This window comes from Parasteatoda tepidariorum, chromosome 7 (assembly GCF_043381705.1).
Source record: "Parasteatoda tepidariorum isolate YZ-2023 chromosome 7, CAS_Ptep_4.0, whole genome shotgun sequence".
NCBI lineage: Eukaryota > Metazoa > Arthropoda > Arachnida > Araneae > Theridiidae > Parasteatoda > Parasteatoda tepidariorum.
This window is the reverse complement of record NC_092210.1, coordinates 63,772,470-63,793,516: the sequence shown is the minus strand read 5'-3', so window position 1 is coordinate 63,793,516 and position 21,047 is coordinate 63,772,470. Positions and strand designations below refer to the sequence as shown.

The following is a 21,047-nucleotide window of genomic DNA, read 5'->3' as shown; positions in this document are numbered from 1 at the left end:
TTGGCCAAATATGCAATTTAGAATGAATGTTACATGAACTTTTTATTAAAAATACACGGTGAAGGGTGGAAATATCTTGCCAATTCAACAAAAGCAAAGTTATTTTATTTTATTCACTTTTTTTTGTTAGCACTATAAGAGACACGAAATTTACTACTGGTTATAACCACAGTTACAGTTATTTTAAAAACCATTACTTTTTATAAGTTTGAAGGGAAAAAATTATTTCTTGTTTTTTTATTGTGTTTTGAAATAAAGAATGTATTTAAAACCAGACATTAAATAACATTTTTTTTCTTTTCGCTCTCACTGACATTTTTTAAAACAAGATATAGAAAATGTTTCTGTTTTTGCATTAAGGGATTTAAGTCAACGATTACCGAGTTGAGAGCATTCTTTTATAAATATAGTCATTCATAAACATATAGAAGGCAACTACTATTACATTCGTTGCATTTATAATTCATCTCGAAACAGTATATGGTAGTTAAACATGAATATGGTTGCGAAGCGCGGAATAAGGAATTTTTATTTCACTTTATTTATTCTATTTGATTTATCACATTTTATTTATTTTTTTATGTATTATATTTTATTTATTGTGTAATTCTATATGTATTTTTTTTTAAAAAAAACTATAAAAGTATAGCAGATATCGTTTAAAATACTTACCACAACTTATGTTGAATTCCTGCAAATTTGATTTTTATAAATCTTCCATGTCGTCTACATCAAATTAAACCATTTTTGAATATACTTTTCATTGAAAATCAATTCAAATATTCGAGAATTTTAAATTATTTGACGTAAACCACTTTTTCAAATAAATCTTGCCCAATCCTACACGGATTTGTTTCGATTCCAATCTACTTAGCGGAAACAAAAAATTTATATTGTTTTGTCAAAACGGGTGAAACAGTACCCACTTCAAAAACAAGAATTTCTTTGTTATAACAAACTTAAAAGTTGTTGTAACGTTACGTTTCTAAAACTAAGTTTTGTTAACTGTAAAGATCATCTTTCAGATTATTTTCAAAAACATAACGATATTTCTATCTCATTACGTTCTTTTATACAATAAAACCAATTAATTAAAGTTCACAAGAACAAAAGAGAATAACTCGACGAAAAATAAACAATAATTCGGAATTCTAGATTGCATGCTTTGTTCTCAGTTAAGTTAAATCTTAAAAGAAAGTTACATTCATTGTTTTCATTAGTAAAATTGAAAATTTGAAATATTCATTTACATACCGCGTTCATGCATAATTCATAATTATGTTCTTTGTATATAATTATTTAAATTAACTCTTTATCCGATAGATTATATTCCATCACTTCAGAACACTATTAAATTGATGCCATAAAGAGCTTTCAACACTTTCTTTCATTAGTAAAAGCGTTGCTTTTCACAAATTAACTTTTCAATACCGACAGAAACATGTTCAAACATTTATCGCTACCGATTTTTAAAGAGTGATTTAACTGAAAATGTTTTTAAGGCATACGATAGTAGTTATAAACCTTTACAATTTGTAAAGGTTTATAATCTTCTAAAGTGTTTGTTCTAAGTGTTTTGCTAAAACTTCTACATTAGGAAAACATTTACGCTAAGCAGAACATACACAGCTGTGAGTGCAGGATACTACGAGAGAAATTTAGCACGCACCTTACCACATGTTCACGATCTCATCGTCTTTACCAATTTACACAGATCCTTCCAACTGCACTTGCTCAGTTACATTAGAATAAAAACTCAGGGCCGGGATAGCCTGGTCGGTAGGGCACTGGGCCCATTTCCGACAGTCCGTGGATTCGAACCCCGCCGGCCGAAGACTCCCCATGTAGTAAATGGTGACTGATGCACGTTAAATCTGTCGAGTCGCAAAGTCCTCCATGTTCCCATAACAAATCAATACCTCTGGGGGTACTGGATTGGAGATCGATCGTTCTCTGATCCAGGTCAAAAATTACGATCTGTGGATGAATGAATGGATGTATGAATGGGTCCGCCCTATACAAGGGTGCGATGCATGGTGTGGCAGAAATCGAATTCTTGGCCATAGATGGCGCCACTGAAAAACAAGAAAAGCACACTCTGTCTTAAATTTGCTCGGTTTCACCAAGCAGGCTTGCTAGAGTGGCAAGTGGCATTAGAAGCAACACAACAACAGAATATAAACTCCTTTTGTGTGGAATTCAAATTAAAGAGCACTATCACATAGCTTTCCACCGGTGTTCCACCGGTGGAAAGCTGTCCATTGTTGTTCCACCGGTTCCCATGTTTTGCACTATACAGTTGTATCAGAATATTCTCGATTTTTCACCAAAACTTAAAAAGAAAGGCGTGGAATACTACGTAAAGCTGCTAAGTCTCCCTATATTACGAAGATGAACAGTAAGAAAAAAATTTAGATCTTCTTTCAAAAAGTGTTATGCATCTCAAAATATAATTTGTCACTAAAACTCATGTCAAACATAGCTACAAATGTTGAATTATAACTTTTGAAAAGCAAATCAAGTAATTCATTGTTTATTTAAATTTATGTTAAGTATTTTGAATATTAGACATTTTGTTGAAATAGAATCACTAAACCTACATCGAAGTGAATAGCATGATCAGGATGAATGATTGACTTTAATTTTAAAATTCTTCTGAAATGTATACAGTAAAGTGCTGATTTTCAGAGGTGAAACCGAGGCTACCCCGTTTAGCAAAAAATCCTGATAATTGAACAACTTTGAGGAACGGCAATGGCAATGTTGATGAAACAAATTACCTTCCGATTTTTAACAATCTTAAGACTGGCAATTGTAGTACAGTACAGAACCCGTTATCCGGAAATCAGAAAACCGGAAAACCAAAAAACCGGAACGAAATTCGATAAATTTTCCCTCCATTTTTTTTAAAAGAAAATTTTTTTCCACACAAGACTTTAGGATTTTTCTTTCTTTTTTGAATGATGTTCACCTTACCATCATTTTGGAAATAATCATTAGTGTATTACTTCATCGTTTTTCTTCTTTTTAAGATTATTTCCGAATTTTTTTTTTTTTTTTTGGTTGGGTTTAACAATAAAAAAACGGCTTTTTGTAGCGATTCAGAAAACCGGAAAAATCAGTTATCCGGAATAGCGGATAATCGGTTCCCTACTGTAGTTAGTATTTTAGCATATGACAAATGATATGGGCTAAGAAATTAATTGCTAACTTATTTTCATTCCTACCAAATGTACACAAAGTTATAAATTAAAACTCTTATGGATATCATTACACAGACATGTACATAACTACTTCTTCGTCTCCCTCCACAAAATTAGGATATAAAGGCCGATTTTTGTGAAAATAATACATGCATCTGTTAGATAAGGCAGAAAAAACGTATGTTTCTTAATCGATACGGAAAATTGAAAAATTCGGTTAACTGAAATACGGATAAACAACGCTCTGCTATATATAAAGCAGTGATTACGCACATATTTTATCGCTCCTGCATTCTTTCTTGATGAAGAACTTGAGATAGAGTTTTTATAACTTCGCAACTTAACTTTTTCAAAAGTGTCAATGCTTATAAATTTCGATTTACGTCCAATTTTACTTACAGTGTTTATAACACTCAGTAACTTCTGATTAAAATTCCATAAATCACATAAAACTTTCAGCCCTGCTATGCAGCAAAGCATTAAAACAAACGCTACTTAAAGTTTCCGGAAACAATAAATGTCAGTTCCTTAAAGAACAAATGTTATTTATGACGTCCGTAAAATCCTTTTCCTGGGACGAAATAAAAAGCAATGCTTAAGGCAAGAAAAAAAATAGGAAACTAAATGGAAGATGAAAGTAAACAACAAAAAAACGTTAAAAGGTAAAATATGAATAAAAGCGGGGAAAAACAAACGAGAAAGATAGGGAGATTTTCAAATCCAATAGTATTGATCAACGAAATTATTGTTCTGAAAAAGAATTGCTAGAAATCGACTTGAATAAAAAGATTTAAAATACAAAAATATCTAAAATACAAGCATAAAAATAAAAAAATAAAAACTTGAAAAAAATGATGTTAAAATAAGTTAATATGTTTGTTTGTGTTTGAGTTTTTTTTTTTAAAGATCAGAGCAGTTTTTCCTATAAAAATTTTTTTAGATATATATAAAAGTTTCACGATTATCATTTCTTTTTTTATCGATTTGGGCAGAGGTAAGTAGTAAAGAAGATAACAAGGAAAATTTCAATAATTCGGAATGTTTCTGTTTAACATTGAATGATCAAAACTTTCATTCCCCTTATATCGACAATCTGATAGTTACGAAAAATTTATCTATGTAGGAACAATATCTGGTGTAATTATATCAATTTCAAAATAAGCAAATTTTTAAGTAGCATTTTACAGTTTTGATACTCTTACGATATTTTCTTTTGTTGAGAAGCTTTATATAGAAAGATGCTAAGTGATTTTTAAGATTAACCCCTTCCTTCTCACTCCCGTGAAAATGACGGGGTGAGGTTTCGCTCTCTATTTCTCGCTCCCGTGATATTGACGGGCTGGAGTGTTCAGTAGTAACGCGCCAATAAGAATAAAACTAATTTAGTTCTTTTCCCCAGAAAGCATTTTATTTCTCTTTTCACACACCAGGGGGCAGTACCAGGATATTTTAAGGTAATTGTAGATAGTTAGTTTATTTTAAACTAGATGTCAGCACTAATCAAATACGTAATGCAAATACAAAAGCCGAAAAAATAGGCACTTTTATGACCGTTTTCTTGAAAATTAACCGATCATTAAGGGTTTAAAAGAAAGATCCTAAGCGATAAAGTGACACTTATTAAATTCGACCATGACACTTATTGAAATTGAGTGAGAGAATACGTAGCGCTGGAAGAAGTTTACAGTAACTTTAATTTACTTCTTGAATCTCACATGAGTTGCGGCAGATCGTAAATTTTACAATCGGACATCCTTCGAATCACGGATCGTGGATAGACATCCTCTCGATATCAAACGTCCAAGAAAGTAATTGCTTACAAGATGGTGAATTGGAAAGCTAGAGCAACAGATTGAAATGCTTGGAAAAGATCGTCACCCAGCTCTGGATAATTGAAGGTTGTTTTAAAAGTTCGCTTGATATCTTCTCTTGTTAAAAAAAAAATATGCTGAGTGACTTTTTCGGGAATTTAGAAACATCAGTTTTTAAAAAATATGGTAAAAATAGAAAATTAAAAGCGATACTTATTAAAATCGAGTAAGAAACATGTGGCTCAGGAAGAAAATTTTCAGTAACTTTAATTTTCCTCTTGAACCCCGCACTATTTGTAAGAAATTGTAAATTTTGGGTGCTGACTTTCTATGGATAACGGATCTTAAGCATTCCCTCGATATCAAACAAACAAGAAATTAACTACAAGCAATTTCGTATGTAATAATAAATACGTAATATTAATCTTATTTAATAATAAAAGCCGCGTGTGTTAATTTAAAAGTAAGAGCAGCAGATCGAAATTGCTGGAAAAGACCTTCAGCCAGTAATGGAGAGATAATTATTGAACGTGGTTTTGAAAGTTTTTACGATATTTTACTTTGTATGATAGATTTATGAGAAAGATGCGTTTATGATTAAGATTTCGTGAGATAGGTACATAAAGGAGTTAGAGTTTATGAGAAAGATACATTTGTGAGTAACTATTCACGAGAGAGATACAATTATGAGAAAGAATTCACAGGAAAAAATGCATTTATGAGTAAGAATTCATGAGAGAGATTCACTTATGAGCACGAATTCATGAGAAAAGTACATTTATGTGTAAGAATTCATGAAAAAGATACATTTTAGGGGACTTAGAAACATCTGCTTTAAAAATATAGCAAGAGAAGAAGAAAAAAACACTTTTAATATAGTTGCAATATTGAATTTGGAAGAAAAGAAACAATAACCCTTATTTTATTTTTATTTTTTCATATTGCTCAAATTTTAAATACAGCTATTGTTTTTCCACATTCTTTTCCTCAGTAAGGAGGATGGAGTTTACATAAATTGTTGTCATAATAGTTATACATGTATGTTATTAACTGATGTATTTATCTTATATGGGAATTTTCTTAAAATGTTTTTAGCCACACAATATTATATTAATTAATAAGTATTCTGTTTAACTATTAAACTACTAACTATTAGTTTAAAATGATATCTGAGAAATTTAATCTTTGGGTAAAGTATTGGAGAGTGCAGTGTGATATTTCGCACCAGTTGGCAAATGCAATTAAGTTTCAAATGCCATTCATCAACTTGACGTAAATAGATTGCATGCTGCAATTCACTGCCACTAGGCATTTCATCGATTTAGAATTCTCCTTGAACACACTAGAAAGGCATTTATAGTCTTATCACATTACCCATGAATTTGCTAATACTGTAATATATGGTAATGCAATTTCTACGAATAAGGAACACCCTTCCAGAACTAAAGCTGCTACATTTATATCACGGAATTAATTAATTGGCAAGTATTAATAAAATGTATCAAATAATAGTAAACAGCATCTGAAAAAATAGAGAATTTACTTTTAAGACTTTTCCCTAATCATATATTGACAATCTAATTATTTTTCGAACAAACTATCATTTTTTTGGTATTAATTTGCATATTGCTGTTTATACTTATTACTGCTATTTCATTAGCTAATTCCTGCTGCTAAGTAGATTTATTACTTTAAACAAACATAGAATGGAGTGGAAAATGATTAATTTTCCAAAAATTACCCTGTCTTTGAGTTATAACTCGATTGATTCTGTGTATTTCTTTATATCATGCAGCCATTAATAAATTTTCAAAAAAAAAAACATTTTTCTTTCTTAGGAAATAATTATTTGTTTAAACTAAGCTCAAACGAAAAATATTCTATAAATGATTTTTTTAAAGAAAAATTGCATTATTTCACACAATATACCATTTCCTAAGAAATGATATATTGTGTGAAATAATTATACATTACCCTTTAATTTGTTAAAAAAACGTATAATAAAGTAGATTTGTTAAATTTTGAAGCATGCCAGAAAAACTGTTAAAAAATAGTAGGATCAAAACTAGTAATGTACATTACTAGTTTTGATTGGATTTATTTTTCAACACGTGTTGAAAAATAAATCCAATCTTAGCTCTTGAATCCAATGCCTTCGATTTTTTGGGGTTTTTTCTTACTTCAAGACTAAAACTTTTGATAGTAAAGTACATTATGGTTTTAATTAGGCAATCTCATTATGAATGCATACAAGCAAAAAATTTGTCAGCTTGATTTTCATATGCTAAAATTTTGAATAAAAATATCAATTAGGATAAATAAGAAGGCTCTGAAGATTTCGGAGGGGTTGCTGATCTTTTAACTATTTTTATTTGTGTTCATTTCGTAGTCTATTACAGTACATGTTTACTTCCAATAACAACGTTGCTTCTTTTCAACTCGAAAATCGAGAAATAGAATATAGAATACAGGACATATTCTTTTTAAACAGATGGAAAAAATTGCAAAAAATATTTTGAATAGATTTTTGATAGAGAATGGTCTTAAGCGAATAAAACCAATCATTCTATTCATTAACATTTTTTATCAAACATCAATTATACAGAATTGTATATATAATTTAGATACTTACAAATGATACCAATATACGCTATTTAAAGTACATATACAATGAATCATTCAATTATTACATGTAGATAATCTCTGTAGCATGTTTTTACAAAAAAGTCAAGTTTAACAATATCGCAATTTAAATTATGTTACTAACATATTTTTTATAAAAATAAATTGTATTTTTTGTTATTATTTCTGACTTAAAAAATAACGTTAATTAATTTAAATTCCACAATTTTCCTGCGTTATTCCTTTTTATTAGCAATTCAATGAAACTTATTCCATGTTTTCATTTATAATCAAATTTCAGTTTCACTCAGAATGAATTTATCACATTTTTTTTCCTGAATAAATTTGAAATAATTATTCTCAAAACTGAAAGATAAAAATGTACTTTCTTTTGTTTCTGCTTTCGACGAATTTTTATGCGACAGTTTCTATTAGCATAAGAGCTCGGAAAAACAGAATTAAAAAAAACCTGAACTGAAAAAAAAAATTTATCAGTTTTGAACAAAGCAAAAGAATTTAATTAATAATTATTTTCTGGGTTTAGGAAAATGTTTTATATCACCATAATATGTAATTTAAAAAATAATGAAATTGTGTGTGTAAATATTATTTTTCAAAAAAAATTTTGTTTGTGTAATTTCTGAAAGTCGTGGCTAACAGAATAATCACTTAATTTAAAATAAATGCATATCACGACATTTTAAATAAGAGCACTCATCAGAACACTATAATTCAAAAGTTTGGACATTAACAAGTTAAAAACGAAGCAGTCTTGTCCCATGTTGCGGTGTTTTATAAACACATACACAGTTTTATCTAACACATTCATAATGAGCTACTTGACACACAATAAAAGCATCTTAACACTTAGAAACATTAACACAAAAATATTAATTTATTTCCATATATTTACTCAATAACTATGCTCTCTATGCCACAAAACCTAGTTGCCGTGTTTTCAAATTATATCCATGTGCAGGAGCTTTTTTCATTGGATTAAAGATATTCTTCGTAAATGCCGTTTTGGACTTGTAGCATCTAGAATCTGATGCAGTTCTGTTATTTCAGTTTCTTCCTAACTTAACTCGGGTAGAATTCTGAACTTTCTTCCTGCAAAGCAGGAAAACGCAAACACTTTTTAATATTTATTAACCTGTCAATATGCTCTCTCTGATCTTTAGCACTATCAATAACAAAAGCAATTTTGAAATTCACAATGGAAATTTTTCACAAAACTTTAAAAGGTCCCATATTTAATTTGTCTAATTTCTTAGAAACCCCTATAAGTACAGCTAAAGAACATAACATAACTAAATTATCCACTGCTGTTTTTTACCTCTAAACATCTTGTTTTACTGCCATTTCTCTAATTTTCTTAAGACATTCAAAAAAATTCTATTTAGTTCATCGAATAGATTTTCATAATAATTCTGGAATATCAGAACGCCACCTAATGTCAGAATTTTGTGAAACATTATATAGCTAAACGAGGTCATGGCCTGTAATCACAAAAGCATAACGACTTTCATCAATAGCAGAGTGCATAGTCAATCATAAGGAGCATATTTCCCAAGCTGTTTGATTTCTGTTAACAACGTGGGACAAAGCATAAACAATTGTAACATGCTGTCTTTCTATTTTAGCATTACCTATATGATGATATGCACTCGTAGCTAGGCGTCGTATACCCAATTTTTGCACTCTAAGTTAATAGCATTACTGAGAATATCAATTTCTTATTAAAACAAACGGACAGCACTGTCGGCAAGAAAAAATTTAGTAATACCTCGACAAACGCTTCCGATGTCACAGATTATACTGAATAATCCTCTGGCCATTTATAAAAACTACACGCAAAATGTAATATATAATCAAATAACTAATATTCTTATTTCCATTTCCTGTCTAAGATTATAAGGTACTCTATACGACTTTGATCTAACGTTAATATAAAAAGTCTAATTTATACGAAGTAAATAAGTATCTGGGTAAAACAGAGGTGGCAAACACATTTTTTTTTCTCAGAAACTCTTCCATCTTTTGCTCTACAGCTTCGGGTAAATCATTTAAATTCCATGAATTTTTTCATACCAAATCAATGTATTCCTTATTCCCAATTTCTGCTTCCTTTCAGAAGAAAATTTGCTCTGAGTCATTCTCCTACACAGAATAAGTTTTTTCTGCCGAAGCGAGATTTAAATTCTAGTTTAATTGGAAACTCTCATCTCCCACTTGCACAAAGGGATAACTTTCACTTCCCGCTCACTTACTGAATGTGATACTAGAATAGAGATATTTTGTTCACGGGCATAAACTAAAACATCAAGTGTTTTAAACTTTTGAGAATTACACACAGTGAATTCGTCTATTTTTTGTGACAATAGTTGATCAGTTTTCCGTTAAACAGAAGCTGGTACTGGTTCAGATGACTCCAGAGTGGCACAATTCATTAATTTTTCCTCAATTCTTTTTCCATCTATAAATATCTCGTTATTCTCCAGGCACTTATTTTCCAAAATCTTTTATGAACCGATGCTTTCTTTAGAAATGAATTCCCTAAATTTTGAGGAAATTACTTTTTTCAAAACAAAAAGCATAACAAATTTTGCCTGCAATTTCAAGTATTACTTATGCTCGTAACCTTACAGTTTTTCCAGATACACTATGAATTGGTATTTCATACTCTCCAGCTAATACTTTACCGCTTATTTATAGAAGATCCCGCATCGCATAAAGATTTAAGCTTCTTACCATACATTGCAATGCAGAGTATAGAAAGATTTATAGCTTTTTCACCATCACTCTCCAAGCTTACTTCCAAGCTTGAGTTAATTCAATTTAAAATATTTCTATTATAAAAATTTCTCTCATTTTTGGATTGATATTTTCCCTCAAATAATTCTACTATTTCTGTTTTACTATTTCCCTGTCTATTACCCTGTCTATTTGTTGAATTAAAAATCTTCCTTCTCGATTTAAAGTTTCTGGAAATATATCCTGCCTTCCCACAAGTCCAGCATTCTACGCTTTGTGTTTAATTTTCTTTTAAATTCTCAACTTGCTGAGACAATGTTTTAACCCTATCTGCAAAATTAGAACACATGACGGTCAAATTAGAATTTGACTCTAACAACTGTTCTACGCTGGTATTCTGAGGTACAGCAGCACTTACTTCCTACTAGAACCAACTCAAAATTTGAGACCTACAAGAATTTCAACCTTTTTCTTCCCATGAAAGAAACTCCTCAAGTTTGCTTAGTAATCTAGAATTAAAAATTATCAAATTAGAAAGAAGCATAGATTTTAAGAATTTCTCTCCATTTTCATCTACAATGTCTATAATAATGTCTTCTATAAACTCAATTGTTACTTTGGTAATTGCATAAGTTAAGTCATAATACACCACACGATGCTCATAATTTTGACTAGGACATCTCAGCTCAGAATTGTATGATCTAAGGTGATCCTTTAAAATAAGCGTTCCTGTTGCGCACTTGGTAAAGGTGTTCCTTACTCCACTGATGGAGAGGCTGGGGTTGTGAGTTCGATCTCGGGAGTCGATTAAACAACCGGCGTGTGCAAGCAGTAAGGTACATGTTAAATCTGCCGTGGCTGAAAGCCTTTTCGTTGGTTGTAGTGTCTAAGTTTAGAGAGAGAAAGCTATCAGCTCAGCCGCTGTCCACGTCGTCAGACCGGGATCAAAATGACGTGGCATTCCTCTAATGACTTTTTAAAGATAGAGCCCTACAAAACGAAGTTAGGATGCTTGGCTATGGTTTGGGTGATGAGTGTTCCATTAAAATAAAGAAAGTTGAATATATTTATTATTATGATCATTAATTGACTTGAAAATGTTTCCTTACAGGTTGCAAGAGCTTACCAGCAAACTGGATTTAAACGAGAAAAAAGAGGTTACAAACCTCTTCGCCTCCAAGAAGAGCGCACTCCTTTGCTTTCTGAACCCACCGATCCCTATTTTCCTTATCAATGGTACTTGGTAAGTAATTTTTACATACGTATTTAAAAAAAGCAAAATAAATAATTGGTTAAAATGCAAAAAAAAAAGTATTTATTGACATAACAGTGTAAGAGGATTCAAGAATCTGGCCTTCACAAAATTAAAGCAACCTCCTTTTACGAAATTGCTCTGTTTATCCCTTACAAAGCCTCCAGAACTACACTTATTACCAACTTCGTTGAGTTTAAATGTCGATGGGAAGTTATTTTCCCACCCATAACATATTTTGTATCATATATGTATGGATGAGGCATTGGGTTATAGGAGAAGTGTAACTCATAAATAAAAAAAGGATATCAAGAGATGCTGAAAATTAAAAAGGCTAGAAAGCACTGGTTTAAAACTAAATTTCTCTCCTCGTCGGCTGCATTAACTCAAGCCTAAAAATATTGCTTACTTGAAACTTTTTGAAATTTGATTAATTTTAAAAACCATCTAAAAGCTACCTGATTAGGTTACTATTACCTAAGTGAATATTATTTTTAAACTAAGTCATCTGAGCGTTCGAAGTTCGTCTTTTTATTTACTTATTTATTTACAGATTCGAGTTAAATCACTGATTAAATTTTTAAGGAGGTACTGGATCTCTTATGTCTAAGCTTGACAGGCACCTTCAAAATCATCAAAATGCAAAAGAGAATACTTGTGGTATCAGTTACCACGCTTGGCGAAGCTTCCCACAAATTAAAAACAAGTTTTATTCGCCAAAGGAGAAATAACGCACGAAAATTGTCGCAATTATTAATAATATAATTCAGTTTCTCTTAAATATAAAAATTTATCTTCAGTTTTAGTTCTTTTACAAAATTTTCCACAATAAGTAATTTTTTAGCAAGAAAACCAATGTTATATTGGAAAATTTACATTTTTTTAAATACAATCATAAAAGTGTAATCCGCTCATAGTTTACAAAAAGCTAAATACCTCACAAAATATAAAATTATTTAACATTAATTTTGAGCAAAATAGACACTTTGATTAATAAGGATTAATTTTGAAATTAAGAAAAAATATAATAAATAAAATTCTGAAAATCTGCTGAATAAATATTAATTCATGTTAAGTCTACGGAAAAATTTTATTCCGCTTCTTAAGGTAAATTCTGGTTATTCCGTATGCCGTTATTTTCTATAAATTACGTTTAAACGTAGAAAATCTAAGTGTTACAGTAGAAAAACTGCTTTTTACCGTTTCTCAAAACCATATTGTTTTCCAGTTGAATTATTGAACAATAGTTTTTTTACATGATAATGATATTCGGTTCTGTGTCCCTTTAAATTCTGCATTCAAGCAATCGATTCTATAACCGGTTCGGATTCATATCAACCCAATTCAATACATATCAATGCAAATATCTATATATAGGATAGATATCTTTTGTCATACTTTTGTTGATAAAACTTTTATGAATATATTACGACGCGTATTAACACAGTTAACAAATTTCTTTGATCGATCAACGTTGAGTAATCGATCTCTAACGATCACGATTCGAATCCGCATCATACTTACCACAGAATTTACTTTTCTCTGGGTTTACTTGAAATTTTTCCATAAGCTTCACAATTTTACTTTAAAAGTATCCATTATTGTTTCAAAACCTCGAGAGCTAAGCTTTGAGCGTGTAAGAAAAATTAACATGGAATTGCAAATAGTATAATTCCAAGCATAAAAGAGGGGAAAACGCACAGGTATTTTATCCTAAAAAGTGTATAAAATACACCGAAGAGCCATTACATTATGACCACCCTCCATCTATAACAATGGGCTGTCCCAGGTTTTCGTGGTTTCTCGCCCAGGAACAATGTTTTCATGGAGGAACATTAGACCCATAATCCTCATAGATAAATCCCTGACGTCTGTAAGCTACTTGAACATAGTTCACCCATTCATGGCATCACTTTTCCTGCTGGGGATGATGTTTACCAACAGGATAATGCACCATGTCAGAAGGGTCGAATCGTCATGGATTGGTTCGAGGAACATTCCAGTGACTTTCAAGTGATGTGTTGGCCCTCAAATTCACCTGACCTTAAGCCAATAGAGCATTTGTGATCCTACTTTTAAAACCAAATTCGTGCTGCCACGCTACACCCTCGTAATGTAAGGGAATTGCAAGACCATTTGGTGAGCGCTTGGTACCAGAAATCTCAGACTAACAATCAGCACCTTGGGGAATCAATGCCACTGCGGGTGCTAGCAGTTTTGAGGGCTAAAGGTGGTCCTAAATGTTATTAGCAGGGTGGTCATATTGTAATGGCTCTTCGGTGTATATGTTGAAACAAAAAATTGTGCAATAATATGCTACATTAAGGAGCAATGTTTAATTTAAAAGCATAAAATAATAAAACAGTCTCATAATTTAATTGACAAGTAATTAAAAGCTTCCGTAACAGAGGGGACAAGGAAAGTCCCACATTTTTGACATGCACTGCTATTTCCGCTATATTCTGTGATTTGGAACATCCTAAACATTATTTGTAGTTTTTTTTTATTATCACATTTCAAGGTAAAAAAAATTATTATAAGACTTTTTAAATTACTTACACATTTTTATTAACTTCAAAAAATGCACTGTAACAGAGGGGACATTTTGCAAATTTGACAAATAGTTACAGGGAAATATCATGCCATTTAATTAAACAGTGCACCTTAAAGTAACATATTATTGCAAAATTTTTTGTTTTCTCATATATTTGATACATTTTTTATGATAAAATACCTGCGTGATTTCCCCTCTGTTACGCTTCTAATTCTACTACCGGATTCAGTTGGCATGGAATTCGACAATATTATAATCATTATCTTTTTGATCTCAGCTTATTATAATCATTATCTTTTGATTATAATCGTGATCTAACCAGAACTTCGAATTTAAGCAATTATCGAGTTATATCGAATTGACTGTGTTTTTTGAGGGATCATTGAATTGAAAGAAAATTATCCACGTCTAGACGTCTACTACTTTTAATGAAGAGTATGATACACATTTTCTTCGTGCCAAAGTTCTCAGAACTCTTCTTTCCAAAAGAATTTTAAACTATTCAGTAAACACCATTATAACATGATTTTTACCGATTAAAATGATAAATAATTTCAATATGAAGGGAGTAATAAAATATCAGGTGTAACCATAAAAAATTTTAAATTGTTTAAAGTCAAATTGGATTCAGTTACATGAGAAAAGTTATAGAGAGCAGAACATTTTAAAAAAGAAATAGAGAACACTTAGGAAAATTAATTTTTGTACAGATCTTCTGGGTGCAAAATTTTTCCAGATAGTTTGAAACCTTTTTCTCATTAAAAATATTTTTAACTCAATAAATGTATTAAAGTTATTTTATAAATTTAGTTTTAATTGCTATTAAATTTTTTATCGGTTAGTTAAACAATAATTTTTATGAAACTAAAACTGAAGTTATTTAAAATCACGTTTTACTTTATTCTGAGCAATTTGAGTACTAAATGAAAACACTTTTTGTAATTCATTAAAAGAATAACAATCTCAAATATCCATGGTATTTTTCTATCAACATTGTTTTTGAGCATGAGCACCGCAACATTCTAGCAGCTCAGCTTATCGACAAATTAATAAAAATAGCTTTCGTAGTTGAATAAATTAAATAAATTAATTTTGAGTTCTTATTTCTATAAAATATTCTTAAAATAATTATATTGAAAGATCAGCTTTATACCAGAATAGATAGAAAAACTTAGAATTTTAGATATAAAATTATTCATATTTAAAATAATGTTTCTTGAAAATAGTATATTACAAAGAAAAATTTTATTAAATGAAATTTGAAAAAACATTCATCTGTATTTTTTAAAATGTATAAAGGCGGGAAAAAAATGCCTGCCCAATTCAAGGTTTGCGTAATTTAATTATTATTTTTTCTTAAACTGATTTTTAAAGTATAACGGTTTTACTGGTTTAAATTTACTATTTAAAAAAATCTTGTTTAATTAATCATTTAAATACATTGGGTCTGTCATTTTTTTATAGTCACGAACGTTATTATTTTAATCGCAATTGGTATTTAATTCAATTTCAAGAAGACAGAACACATAAATGACAATAGTAAACTACTAAATCAACTATTTCGAGCCATTTTGTTCACTCCGTATAAAACTGTTACAACAATAACAAAAATCAAATGATTTTAAGATTGTTAAGTCTCTTACCATTTATTTTTATTACATTTTTATTAATCGCGAAAGTGGAATCTTGCAATCAAAATTTTGAACAATTAGAGTTCTAAAAACCCTATTAAATCTTCGGATCAAATGACGAAATAAATTTCTGCCTTTTTCCCGATGCAACAAACGGAATTTATTTCTATTCCAGTGTAGAGAATATACCATCAATCAAAATTTCAACCTTTTTTCGGTTAAAGTTTGCAAACGAAACTCATTGTAATTGTAATATATTCCCAAAAGGAAATTTTCAGGCAATCAAAATTTTGCATACTTCCAAACAAGCTAGCACACTTTAGCTGGAAATCTATCTATAGCATTACCAAGTTAAAATCTTTTTAAGATAACTGCAAACGGAATATATATATATATATATATATATATTCCGTTTGCAGTTATCTTAAAAAGATTTTAACTTGGTAATGCTATAGATAGATTTCCAGCTAANAAAAGCATTATCTTGCAAGAAGTATCATATATATGAAGATATGATATGAGATGAATTTAAAACGAAATATGTGTTTAAAAAAAATATAGATTCTAAAAAATCAACAAACACGTGTTACAAATCATAAAATAAATCATCAAATTTATCTTCTTTTAAAGACTATGATTAAAAGAAATAAAAACTCTTCGAATCCTTAGAAACAGATAGCACCGAATTCATATTGAAACAGGTCTCCCCGCAAAGTGTCAGAAATCTCCATCACAATGTAGACCATTATCGTATCATCTAGAAGTCTCACCTTGAAACCTTCCTTAATGTAATAATTAGATGGATGAGTTATGCATCTTAAGATATGAGCTTAAACATATAGCCATCGGGATACTGACACCTAGAATGATGACACCAAAATGGCCCTTTCAATGAATACCTTATCTTCTACCTTGAAAGTTAAATCCGTTTGGAAACTTCGAATCACCCCATATTTCGCGCTGTCAAGCCTTTCAGAAGATAATGTTGTCTCATTTACAAGGTTTCGCCGACTTTGCGTTTGAGTTTTTTCACAGGAAAAATTTCTTCTATCGTTCATATCATTTTTCTTTTATTAGACTGAATATATTTTATACTTACACGCATCAAGTTTTCATCTCCGAACTTAATTTTTCTTCTTGGATAAGAAAATAATTCATTTTGTTTGATAAAATATTGACTTCAGTATAAACAGTATCAAAGGAATGTCTTGTTGCATTGAATACTTTCAGATGAGTAAAAGTAATAAATAAAACTAATGGGCTGCGGCCCCTGCTTGCTAACGCTCGTCACCCCCCGAAAATTGCTACGCAATCTTATATGGTTTGCTTCGCAAACCAAGCTCGCTTCGCTCGCTACTAACTTGGGTGCATTGCAAATACACAAAATTCTAAGAATTCAAAACAATCCATAAATCCATATAACAACATTTTTTTTAAGAAAATTACATCTTTTTAGTAAATACTAAGTCATTAAAATAAATTTGAATTCAAATAATTGACATGTAATTCGTTTAACCTATTAGAAATGTGCTATAGTATAAAATCTTAAAGCGTAACAGCACGACTGAGACTCATTTTTCAATGAATAACTAATAACAATAATAAAACAAATAAATTCGTGATATAAATCAAAAATCGTCAAACAAATTCGTAATATACTAATTCGTAAAAAAAGAGCTTTCGACAAAATACTAAAATAGAGATCTATCGACAAAGACTACTCACTTCTGCCTAGCTTAAGATTATTTCAGTTTCCGTTTTTAAAAGCGCTATATGTTGAGCCAGCTCAGCTAGATTTGGCATGTGACATTATTAGCGGCAATCATTGGTCGATTTTCCGGCGTTGCCATTGGGGAGTTGTAATGAGGCTTTTTTTTGTCGCCGTGTAAGAGAAATATATATATAAATAGATAGATACTTGAGTTACCCCGTAAATTATGCTACTATACTTTCAAGACATTTTTAAGAAATATTATTTTTATGTTAATCATAGAAGACGCTGCCTAAAGTTGGAAGATACTAAACCCAACAATCATGAATAACTGTTATAAACTCACAGCAGTTATAAAAATAGCTTATTCTCCATAAAAAAAAAAAAAAAGCTTTATTTTATCTGATGACAGAGCTTTTGATGAACAGCTTTAAAATCAAGCTTTTAAAGTTAAGTTAATACTATAATTTATAAACTAAAATCAAAGTTATATAGTTATTTAACTTTACAAACAGTTGTTGTTGTTGTTGTCGTGTCTATGTATGCAGTGCTAGTGCAAAGATTACAGTCCCCCAAAAGTCTTGATAACAAGATTTGCAATTTCTGGAACCCAATTGCCGTGGAGAATTTCGATGGGGGGTGCTCCAAGTTGAAAAAGGGAGCCGATAATGGCCTGGCAGTCAAAAAGTCTTGAGCTAGTTGCAAATGAGGACAGTACTTGCAGATGGGATAGAATTTTATATGGGTGTATAGATGGGTCTTCATGCCCTTGAAATGTCCAGTACGTAGCCTAGCTATTGTAGAGGAGAGGTTTCTTGGGCAGTTTAGATCGGGGATTGTCCAACCTTTTCGGAGGCAATGGCACCCCTCTTCTATGAATAGTGCAATAAATAGTACAGATAGTTTGTTAATTTATGCAAATTTTATCTTAAAATGTGTTGCAAGATTTCTCATGAAATTTTTAAAGAAAACAAAATGACAAAATCAGTGGTTTTTTCGAGTAACAATGATAACATCAAATAAACCACCGACGCGTCATTTCTTTTTTAAAAAAATTATATTGCATAAATGTCGGCAATCATGTGTTCGTAGTTCTATTATATACATAAGCAATACATTTAATCGTAGGAAGTTTCTACATTACTGCGATGCATACTTTACCCTCCTATTCACATGAAAAGAGAAAAAAAAATAAAGTCCTCAGACCAATAGACGTCATTGATGATTTTTAGAAGAAAAAAAATTTAAGAAAGATAAAACGTTCTTTTTGATAAAAATGAAAAACATGAAAGTACCATCAAAATTACTTTTCAATTTGCCAAAATCAGCAATATTATTCTTAGGTTCAATAGATATGGAAAAAAATTGCTTAGGAAGCGATCTGGCAAAGAGCTCGAGTTCTTGGCATAGACAGGTAGCTAGTGTAACTTATTTCCATCTCCAGGAAGACTTCCCTTCAGTACAATATAGACGAAAATGAAGTGCTGCTACTTTATATTAGTCCTGATAAAGAAATCGAAAAAAGTTCCGTATCTTGATAAACACAGCTGGAAGAAAAGTGCATTAGAATAACCTGTTATACTTTTTAGGCCTATGAATCGTATGCTAAAGACCAAGGTTGCAAGTTCTTATGTTGTGTTTTATGAGATGGCCTTCTTCACCACGTATCATGCTCATCTCCCCCTCCCCCTCAGTTAAAGACCTTCAGATATACTTTTATATCATAGATTGTTTTGTTCATAAATAGAATTTTTTATAGAATTCGAATTAAATATTCATAGTGCTATTTAGGCAGATTCAATGCTTGTTGTTTTCTTATTATATTTTAATAAAACTATTAAGCCTGCCGATCTTTCTTCCATCATCCTACATGGTGGATTCAGAACAAAAGTGAAAAGAATTAGAATAAACGAATGAAAGAATTAATTTTTAATGGATTAAAACTTATTGATGATGTATATTTTCAGAGCCATAGTTAACCAAATAGACTTAAAACATTTTATGATTCCATTAATTTTAGTAGTCTCACCCTTAATTATCCACAAACTATAATTTATAAGCTAAAACACTCTTAGCTCTAAATGCTCAAATAACCATGAAAGATTAGTGAAAAAAGATATTCCTACATTTTGCAACATCAGAACCGAAATAAATAAGTTACCAAGTAAACGATTTTAATGTTTCAGAACCAAGAGGACAAGACGTTGATTATTCTTTCTGATAACTTCCGTTGGACCGAATCTTTATTACGGATGAATCTCTTGCTTAACACGACCACTATTTCTGTTAGAATAAATAAAATATTTCAATTAATGTTCTCCGACTTTTGCATAATATATGTCTTACGTATAATAAATAATGTTCCTTAAATAATTGTGAAAAAAAATCCCAGACGTTCTTAGATTTTAATTTGGATTTAAATTGAGGAAATATATCAGTGAGAATTTAAATTTTTATTGAAAAAAAAATCTTCATGATAAACGAAAAAAAATTAATATGTTCGTGGAATTTAATTAAGTCAGAAGAGCTATATCAGCATTTTGCTTTGAAGAAATACAAAATATGGTATGTGCTGCATCTGAATATTTTTTTAATCATTAAACTGAATCTTTTAAGAGCTCTTTAAAGAAATTTTCGCATCACTGGTAATGAGATTTTGAAAGAAATTAAACTACAACTCCGTGAAATTGTTATTACTTTCGATAGCTTGCGACGCATCGCAATTTAATTACACTTTTTTTTAAACGTTTAATTTAGGAAATTATTGCCCTCAGAGAATACAAGGATGAGAATAAAAGCACCTCCAATAAAATTTAAACTAGAAATTGAAGACATAAATAAAATTGCTATACTGTCTCTGTTCGTTAGAAGCTATCCAAAAAAGCATTATCTTGCAAGAAGTATCTTTGCTAAGTATTTTTATAATTATATTGCGTATTATTTCAGTAGATACAATTAGAAAAATGATTTTTTTCCTTCGGAATCTAACGTAATTTTTGATTTTGGTAGTTATTTTTATTTCTTTCTCTTTTTTTAGCATTTTCTTTCACGCCCTTTAATTGTGAGATTTTTCAAATGATACAAGAAGCTTACAGTGATAGTTTTCCTGTTTATTTAATAAGTTTAACCCGTTTCGTGAACTCTCAATCACAAATCACGTGATTTGGTTACGAAATATTTCACAAATATCAATACACCAAGGATTGCTGAATTGTCAAAAAGGATTTTTGTATCTCTGAGAGTGCATTTATAAAAAAAACGAGTACTTCATTGTTTTTTATTATTATTTTATTATTATTATTATTTTATTATTATTATTATTATTATTATTTTACTATTATTATCATTTATTATTATTATTATTATTTTTTATTATTATTATTATTATTTTACTATTATTATTATTTTTTATTATTATTATTATACTTTAAGTTCTAGGGTACATGTGCATAACGTGCAGGTTTGTTATATATGTATACTTGTGACATGTTAGTTTTGTCTTATTTTAT

General features: G+C 30.2%; 1 protein-coding gene across 1 annotated transcript in view; it reads left to right on the top strand.

Moving 5' to 3' along the window:
- LOC107452671 (prohormone processing protease amontillado) overlaps positions 1 to 21,047 on the top strand; it is a 274,223-nt gene that overhangs the window by 212,956 nt on the left and 40,220 nt on the right. Inside the window, exon 3 of the mRNA XM_016069221.4 lies at positions 11,502 to 11,633. Within this exon, the coding sequence (XP_015924707.1) occupies positions 11,502 to 11,633 (132 nt within the window). The remainder of the gene's footprint in view (positions 1 to 11,501; positions 11,634 to 21,047) is intronic.